This window comes from Gymnoscopelus braueri (assembly GCF_963280865.1).
Source record: "Gymnoscopelus braueri genome assembly, chromosome: 7".
Lineage (NCBI taxonomy): Eukaryota > Metazoa > Chordata > Actinopteri > Myctophiformes > Myctophidae > Gymnoscopelus > Gymnoscopelus braueri.
In genome coordinates this window covers 16,363,117-16,373,116 of record NC_137608.1, presented here as the reverse complement: position 1 = coordinate 16,373,116, position 10,000 = coordinate 16,363,117, and the positions used below count along the sequence as shown (strand labels likewise).

At 39.5% G+C, this 10,000-nt stretch overlaps 1 protein-coding gene across 2 annotated transcripts in view; it reads left to right on the top strand.

Annotated features, from left to right (window-relative positions):
- The window catches only part of homer1b (homer scaffold protein 1b), a 36,141-nt gene that overhangs the window by 22,791 nt on the left and 3,350 nt on the right, over nucleotides 1–10,000 (top strand). Inside the window, exons 5-6 of one of the 2 annotated variants that reach the window (XM_080432581.1) lie at nucleotides 8,298–8,454; nucleotides 9,510–9,620. In XM_080432581.1, coding sequence (XP_080288707.1) covers nucleotides 8,298–8,454; nucleotides 9,510–9,620 — 268 coding nt within the window. Of the gene's footprint in view, nucleotides 1–8,297; nucleotides 8,455–9,509; nucleotides 9,642–10,000 lie in introns of both variants that reach the window. The other variant, XM_080432580.1, reaches the window with a different exon arrangement.

The following is a 10,000-nucleotide window of genomic DNA, read 5'->3' as shown; positions in this document are numbered from 1 at the left end:
CAAGTGGGCCTCCAAATAATTGTCAAAACACTAAGATTTAATGATAATATAAAAAAGAATTGATACAAAAAAAGTCTATTTATTTAAAGGTATTTATTTTCTGTAAAACCTTGAAACATGTAGTTTTCATTGTGATACCAATATACTATGTTAGTTATATTGATCAAAGCCGTAACTCAATTGATTGATTAATCATTAAAATAAAAATGCTTTATTTATCATCAGCCCATTAACCCATTTAGACCTGAGGCCGTTTCTAAAAACGCCTTCTAAATCCTGACCTAAGTTTTCTGAAAAACTTCAAATATGTATTCAAAGATTACAAAAAATTTATGTTGCTATATACTGTACATACTGTAGCAACAGGAACCCCAAAAGAGGTTCCCGTCTTGAAAGGTATAGTTACAAATAGGGGTTCCCGCCCAAAATGGGTTAAAACCGGGAAAGCATCCATGTGTGTGAAAGTCGCTTTGGATAAAAGCGTCTGCTAAATGACTGTAATGTAATGTAAATGTAATGAAAGCATTTTGGAGTTAAGCGTTGGCTGTTCAAAAATATATACAAGCTCACAGCACGTCACTTCGAAGTGACACGCTGTGAGCTTGTATATCTGCTATTAAGCACTTGAGCACTTTGAGCACTTGGAAAAGCGCTATAAAAATGCAATTCATTATTAAAAAAGATTATCTTGAAAGTGTGAGAACTACTGATTTAGAAGGCATTTGTAGAATCGGCCTCAGGACTTGGGACCAATGGGTTTAAATAAACATGCTCTGAAAATAGCACAGTTTTGAGATTTTCCAGTGGGCCCTGATCCAGAAAAGGTCACAGTTCCCACGCACCCTGTTGTGTTCCTCTGCCGTTGCTGTGGCAACTGTCACAACTGCGTGCTTCCTGTGTGGATGTGTGGCAGGAAGGATTACCTGCAGTACCTGTTGCACTCAGCGTGTGGTGATTAGAACTACTAGTACTATTTAATTAAGTGTGCCTGCCATGCCAATGGAAAAACACTTATTGAAATCTGCCATACTTAATAATACTATTCATGTTGCCCACACGGTTGACACAACCCCCGCAACATATACATCAAAACATGTGGCTCAGCCGGGACAATTGGGCTATTAAATTTCTTGTCGTTACGCGTTACCACAACGACGTAATACGCAAGTTGTTAAAATTACTAAAAACTTCTTAAAAGTGCATAAAATGGGTAAAAATACTTTAAAGTACATCAAATTTGTAAAAATACTTAAAAGTTGTTCAAATCTGTAAAATGAATACTTAAAAGTTGTTAAAATGAGTAAAAATACATAAAAGTTGTTAAAATGAATAAAAACGACTTAAATGTGCATAAAATGAGTAAAAATACTTAAAAGTACAAAGACTTTGTAAAAACACTTAAAAGTTGTTAAAATGATTAAAAATACTTAAAAGTTCTGTTGCTGCTCCAGATGCAGTGTTGTACTATTACTGTACTGTATTTGAGTAAAAGTACTTACAAGTAATCAAAGGGAACACACAACGTGGAAGGCACACTTAAAATTTCTCTGGGTTCACTCTGATGCAATGCAGCAACGTGTGAAATACAGAGAGACAACTCTATGAAGTACAGTAGATTGTAAAAACGTCTCAATATTTTACAGTTAGTTATATTTTTGTTGTGTGAGAGGTTTTATTGACCCGAGAAAGGGAATTGAACACAACAAGAATGTAGTTGAAAAGCAGTAAAGCACAGCACACAATGTTGCTTTTTATTCAACAATAAAACACGGTATGTGTGAATGCTAGGTTCACTTCAGACTATGTTACAAATAAAAACATTCATGGTTGAAGTGGGAACACTTGACCGTGTGCTATAAAGCGTATATGGTCTCAGCGAAGTCACGTGTTCATGTCAGGATCTTTTAGCAATCTGTGGTTGTTAGATAAAACAGACATAAGACAAGGAACCATGGTGGAGTATTATTGATCACATCATTCACATCATTCAACATAAAGAAAGTAGAGTGCAAAGTAGAGTAAAAACATACAAAACATTTTTCCCTAACTCGTCCAAACAGTAGAATTATTATGAATAATTGATACGTTCTTGGTCATTAATCATTGATAAAGGAGAAGAAAATAACATAACATTGTACAAATGTAAGTGTATGAGTCAGTAGTTTGTAATATATTTATTTTTAACATAGTACACTAAAACAAACTTTCCATAGCACTATAATGGAGTTTTAAACAAACTGGTTTAAACAAACTGCTTTACATAACTGTAACAAAAGGTCTTCTGTAACAGACTATAAATGGTTCGGCGACACAAGCAGCAGCAGCTAAGCTTACCTTTCTGAGCTCCCTCCCTGTGTGTCTGACCTCACATCTGTTGTTTTGTGGCATTAAGGGTGGACCCTCTGGACCCCTGCAGCAGACCCCCTCATTGTAGAAAAATACAACTTTCTCTTCTTTTCTCTCTCTCTATCTCTCTCCATCTGTGGTTCGTCCTTCCACGCTCATCTCTCTCCTGCATGCTCTCTCCTGCTTTGTGTTTTGCCGTGTGTTGGGGGTTTATACCGTATACCTCGGCAGAGCGGCATGTCTTGATGAGAGCATGTGTAAATGTGTACAGCATGTATAGTGTGTGTAGGATGAAATGTCATCTCCTGCCTATGCGTCACACACACAACGGGAGACACAAATACTGTACATACACACACACACACACACACACACACACACACACACACACACACACACACACACACACACACACACACACACACACACACACACACACACACACACACACACACACACACTGCTAGGGACGTGGTTGTGTAAGAAGGAGGCATGGTGGGAGTTCAGCGTGAGTTAGATGTGTGGTCCCTCTCTGCTGAGTGGGAAGTAGTGAACATCACAGAGAACCAAAAACAACCGCCATTGTTTCAAGGTCGTATAGGAGGAGGAAACCCTTGTCTGTCTTTGAGCGAGCTAAGGCATCACATCCGACTAGTGTGTGTGTGCGTGTGTGTGTGTGTGTGTGTGTGTGTGTGTGTGTGTGTGTGTGTGTGTGTGTGTGTGTGCGTGTGCGTGCGTGCGTGCGAGCGAGTGTGAGTGTGTGTGTGTTTGAGTCTCCGGTTGTCTGTGTTGCTTGGAGGAATTACCGCACCATGCGTGGGAGTGCGGTGGAGAGAGCTATCTATTCAGCGCACTACTCCACAACATTTAGGTCTCTCTCCACGCTGACAGGCTGAGTGGGGATTATGTAAGACCTCGTCTCCCACTCCCGCAGTGCTCACATCAAAGCAGGGAGAGACGCATCCATAAGTACTTTTACCCCTTGGAAAGTTTGATTCCAACAGGGTCAAGCATGCAGGGCCCCAGGGATGGGAATTAAAACTGATATCACAAGAGATGTAGATTAGATAAAGAATGGATGGATGGATGGATGGATGGATGGATGGATGGATGGATGGATGGATGGATGGATGGATGAATAATACATGAACAGATAAACAGAAGGAGATGGGTGGATGCAGTGGTGTAAAGTAATTAAGTACATTTACACAAGTACTGTAGACCTAGAGTACCTGGAGTACTTAAAATTTCAATAATTTTACTTCTACTCCACTACATCTCAGAGTAAAATATTGTTATTTTTTTACTCCACTGCAATTATTAGAAAACGTTTGGATTATTATTAAAAAACATACATGTCCTATTTAAACTTTGGCTATTTGAACATAGCCGATCTATGCGACGCATTGTGAGCTTGTAGATCAGCTATTTTCAAAAGATTTTAATATATTTTATACATAATGATACCTTGTGAAACGGATAATGAGTACTTTTACTTTTGGTACTGTATATTATTTGTACTGTATATTATTTGTATAGTACTGTATATATTTCCCTGTCTTCCCTGATGTACTGTATAAGTACATCCCCAGCCATGATGTACAAGTACACCCCCTGGGCATGACGCTAGTATGACGCAGGGAGCCCTTGATGCTGGATGCGTCATGATGCATTGTGAGCTTTTCGCTACTTTAGCAACAATGAAAAGCATTAACAAGAGTTGTGACTAAATAATAACTACATTGGATCCATTGGAACTCAAGTAATCTTTTCCACTTCTTGAAAAGTAATGGTTTGGTTTCCACCCGACAGCGACGATTTGTAAATCAGTCTTTTGTCAAGGGATTATTTTATACTAGACTTTCCAAATGAATAAGCACATTGAAGTGTATGAAAACGCAATTCTTAGTAGTTCACAAGTAAGTGGACAACCGAAGAAAAGCCAACCCATCACAGCACAGACACAGCACAGAGTAGTAGTAGTATTTTAATCATCATTCATTATGCATAGGCTACTCATGAGTTCATCATGTTCGTTTGTGGCCCTTGAGATAAAGTGTTGAATTGTTCTTCCTTTGAGACTGTAGTGTATAATGTTTTGTTAATTATTAAATAATGATGTGTAGTATCATTAACTTAGCATTAGCTACTCAAGAGTTCATTGTGTTTGTAGCCCATCAAATAAAGTGGTGACTTGTTCTTCCTTTAATTCTAATGTAGACTTTAATGTTCCTTTTAAGACTCATACACAATGCAGATGCATACCGGGATCGGACCTCAAAAGCAGAGCCAACAGCCAGGCATGCAATGCTCATTTGGTATGTTCTTGCACTCTATTTCAATTAACACCTACACTGCAAGTCACACAATGGACAATTGATATGCATCTAGGCTTATTCCTATGTTAATTCGCTAGGTGTGAGTCGGGAGCCTTTGAAAACTTTGTTGAGGTGCAAAGTTAAAGTAGTTTTAAATCTATGCGTGTGCCTGCGTGTGCTCCTGGTCAAATAGGTTCCGGCACGGCGTGCAAGGCCGTCCAGTGAGCATTGCACATTGCCAACAGCTGATCATGAAGAGGGTTCTCCATTGATTTTATGCGTTAGACATTTAGGGCTTTAATTTGTTCTGTACAAAAAGAGAACTTTGAAAAAATGATGTACTTTACAACAGATTGTGTATGGCTAACCATAATGATTAACTAAAAACGAAAGATTAACTAATGAATAATAAAAATGATCATTGAAATTACGCTGAGAAGCTCTCACATCGGGACCATAATTCTTTGGTCAAGGGGGGCGGGGGGGATTAGAAAAAGGGGGCCATTAGGTTTTTGCAGCATGTAAAACATCTGTGTGTAGCGGTAGCAGATTAGACACCAGTCTAGGAATGTAATCTCACTTACAGACAGACAGCTGCTCCCACTGCCACTGGACAGCTGACCTCTGGGTCTCACAACCTGCTGACAGTCTCACGCTGGAGGGATGGATGGATAGATGATGGATGCACACATACACACACATAAAATGGCTCGGAGATTGTCACTCTGTTTCGCCAAATTATTCTAAGAGTCTTTTAATGTTCCGCTGCAGCAGTCATAAATAATAAACGGTCGCGTTTCAACCTGTTAGTCTCCCTCAGCGTTTCCGACTCTGTATCCTGATTTAACCTCAAGACTTGCCTTTGAGTTGAGCGTGCGCCATTCCTTTTAAGTGAGTTGCTTAAAGTGACTCTCCACCGCACCGACTTTGGCGTCGACTTGGCGTCGAGAAGTGTTCGATTTCATCGGCCCGTCGGTTAGAGGTCCGTCGGGTGGTCCGTCGGGACCTTTTCGGCCGACCCAGAGCCGTTGTTCAGTTCATGTTCAGTTCTTTGGCATGTTCAGTTCTTTGGCCGACTGGAGTAGCCATGCAGCAGAGAAGAAGTGTGACAACAACAGCGCTCGGTGTTGCCAGATTCTGTGAGAGAAACAAGCGACCATGTCTATGAAAACCTACATTTACTGTTTCTTGTTGTCGCTCCCAGAGAGAGAGATTGATTGATTTGACCTACTTTTGCGCTGTGGTGATGTAATTTATTGGGAGCAGGTGTGTAAGATTCCAATAGTATAAACATTTTAATTGGCTTTCATATACTCTTAATATATTTTTTTCAAATGAGATTTGGCCTTATAGATCGAAATGTGCTCAGTTTTGGCTATTTTCTGGGTGTTAATTTCAATAAATTAATTAATGTATTTATTTTTGATTATTCGAATAAACGTTTTCAAAAATGTTGTGTACACGTCAGCAGTGGTGGAAAAAGTACTCAAATGTTTTACTTAAGTAAAAGTATCAATGCAATAGATGTACTCTGAGTATGTTACAAGTAAAAGTCCGGACTTCAACATGTACTAAAGTATTGTTATAAAAATTTACTTAAAGTACCAAAAGTAAAAGTACTAAAATGTTTGAAAATAGTAGATCTACAAGCTCAGAACGCGTGGCATCGCAACACGTTGTGAGCTTGTAGATCTGCTATTTTCAAATAGCTTATAGGTATAAAATAGGGCTAAAGTGGTTAATGTATGTTTTAATGATTTATATCCGCAAAGTAACTAGTAACTAAAAATGTCAAATAATTGTTGTGGAGTAAAAGTATAGACAATTGGAAATACTCCAGTAAAGTAAAAGTACATCAAAATTCTACTTAAGTACAGTACTTGAGTAAATGTACTAGTTACTTTACACCACTGCACGTCAGTGAAGAAAAAACGCTGGGAACATCCCTATTTACAAGCGGATTTGCAGAGTGCCCAAAGTCGCTTATAATAAGCAGACCTGGCAACGCTGACAGGCTAGGCTGAAAGTAATCTCTCAAGAACAGCTTTTTTTCCTTTTTATTTGGCGATGGGTTCCCAGATTGGGCTGAAAGTTATAATGCATTAGCATATCAATGGGCACGTCGGCTGACAGACTAAATGCCAACTTTTGCCAACCGAATACCAGTCTGTTGCAGTCTGAAGTAGTCTGAAGTAGTCTGAAGTAGTCTGAACTAGTTTGTTTGGTGGAGAGTCACCTTTAGAGCCACAGTGCTGGACATAAGAGTTTCAATGATCACTTACTGTACTGTACACCAATCCAGAGGTTTTTCCCCCGTTTTTGGACCCCGTGCTCCCACGAACCATGGGGGATCCACACACAACAGCAGCTGTACGAAAGAGGCGTTGAAAGTTTCGCCACCGGCAAGAGAGAAGAGTGCTGGTGAAGCTGAGGCAACGTACACATCCCCTCCCCGCCAACCTCCGCTTCCCGGTATCCAACCATCCAAACACACAGTACAATTTCCTGGACAACAAGTTGTGCGACTTGAGAGCAAGGAGGACATTATTGTTCCCACAAAAACAGCCTGGGTGTATCCAAACCAGAACCGAACCAGCCATGGATCAACAGTTCTATTCGAGCTGTTCTCACAGCATGAATCATTGCCTTTGGAAACAAAGCGGATGGGGGAAAAAAATCCCATTACAATCTCTGCAGAGTGATCAGTAAGATTACAACAAGAAGAGACACAGCTAAGTGGTAATAGCCCACGTAGAGTACGTGGTAGGGACTTACACACCATATCACACTTTAAAGGGAGACCCAGCTGCACAGCCAACATCGCTGCCTTCCCCTTGACGGACTGAATCGTTTTTTATGCTCATTTCAGGGTTATTAACAGCCCCCCAGCCCTGCTACGCCAACATGGTCATCGCCAATGCATTCTCACGCTGTGTGTGCATTTTGAGGAGTGAGAGTGTGTTGTCATCGCAGAGGCCAACATGCATAATTATGTCATTCAAGCACGTCAACAGCAGCAAAGTAGCCGGGCCTGAAAGGGTGATCAGAGCATACTGACTGGTGTGTTCACTGACATAGGCTACTCAACCTCTACCTCTCCCTGTGGGTAGTGCCCTCCTGACATCAACTGGTCTGCTGCAGAGAGAGAGTCGGCAGCTTCAGGTTCCTCAACATTTACATAATCGAGGACCTTGTTATTGTATTATGTCTTTAATCAAAATAATATGCTATTTCTATTATTTTATTGCAGTTTTGCTATTTTCTCATGTTGCTGCAATGTTGAAGAGTCCAAGTCCAATAACTTTACATTCTTTATACTTGTACAATGGAATGGAATTGAAAATCTTGAATGCAAGGTACTGCTCAATATCAGCTATTATAGGAAGCCGCTCAATTTGGAGGAGGCGTTGTTTCCTTTACCCATGATTGTTGTCTGCTGTGTTTGACAAGTATGCCAACATTATTGTATGTACACTGTTCTGCCTTATATGCAATTTGTAACTGGCTGTTTTCCCATTATCTGACTGCACCGGCAGTGTTTATGTCCTTTGTACAAGGCATTCTTGTACTTCTGTTTATGTGGACATAAATAAATATTTCAAATGTGTGTGTGTGTGTGTGTGTGTATTCCAGTCCGACCATGACCAAGCACTGGGAGGCAGAACTGGAGGCACTGAAGGGCAACAACGCTAAGCTAACTGCAGCGCTGCTGGAGTCCACAGCCAACGTCAAACAGTGGAAGCAACAACTAGCTGCTTACCAGGAGGAAGCTGAGAGACTACACAAACGGGTGAGGGAAACCAGTATGTTTTTGATGAGATACTGGTCAAATAGTTGTAAACTCTTTTTTTTACTGGCACTATTTAACCCATTAAAACTGGGAACGCATCTGTGTAACCACTTTAACCATTATTTGATACTTTGGCTATTTTGGAAAAATAGAGAACATTTGTGATATATATTTTTAAGCGAAAACTTAACTAAAATCGTTGCTTCTGGGGGGTCACTGGAACAACATATTTTGAGATGGGGGGCCCTTGACATGACTGTTAGGATTTAGAAGACATTTGTAGAATCCCCAGAAGCAAAGATTTGAGTTACAAATTCGCTTTAAAAAAAGATATATATTCAAAGATTTGCACAAATTGTCATGATTTAAAAAAAAATGCAGATCTACAAAGCTCTACAAGATCTACAAGCTCATAGTGCGGCACTCTGTGTCGCGCTACGAGCTTGTATATCTGCTATTTTTGAATAGGTAAAGTATAATTTAATGGTTAAAGTGGTTAAAATCTAAAATGACAGATGCTTTCCCGGTCTTAATGGGTTAAATGTACAGACAGCAAACACCCCATTTTATTTGTTTGTATCTTATTTCTACTTCCTGTACGTTGCTACAGTAGCTGTTTACCCCTTTCTCAACTCTGAAACAGGCCTTTATGTTTGCTGTCCCAGCAGCCCTTGCAGACACATCTACAGTTAAATGTGCTGATCCCCAATTAGGACTTTAAAAGATATAGGTTTTAGTGGCAAATTGGAATTTGTAATTGCTTCCTTACCAAACCATTCAGTTTCTTTGTCCATCTTTTAAACATGTGATTCTGTTATTTGTTATCTGTTATTTGTAGCGAGCCTTAGTTGTAATTGCTGCTGTCTTGGCCCGGGGCTTGCTCGAAAAAAAAGATCTTAATGGGACTCACCAGGTCTAATAAGAAAAAGGTCTAATAGAATAAAGATCTAATATGAAGAAAGAAAAGATAAGAGATACAAGAAAATAAGATAAGATAAGATATGATACAATACGATAAGATATGACAAATCATATTGATGTTTGAGTTCCTGTAGGTGACTGAACTGGAATGTCAGAGCAACCAGAGTCCTGTGATCAAATCCCAGAAGACTGAACTCAACCAAACCATCGAGGAGCTGGAAACTACACTCAGAGTCAAAGAGGAGGTGTGTGCAGTGGTGGAAAAAGTACTCACATTTTTTACTTACTAATTCAAAATGTACTTGGAAAAAGTACAAAAGTGTTGGTATCAAAATGTACTTAAAGTACCAAAAGTAAAAGTAGCTACTCATTATGCAGAATGTCCCATTTCACAAGTTTTCAAATGTATAAAATGTATTTTAAAAAAAAAATGAAAATAGAAGATCTACAGCTCTGCTACAGCTCTGCTATAGCAGATCTATAGCTCACAATGCGTCACGATGCGACGCATTGTAAAGTATTGTGAAAGTACTGAAAATTGGAAATACTCAAGTAAAGTAAAAATACTATATATGCTAAAATGACACAGATGCTTTGCCGGTTTCAATGGGTTAACCACATTGAC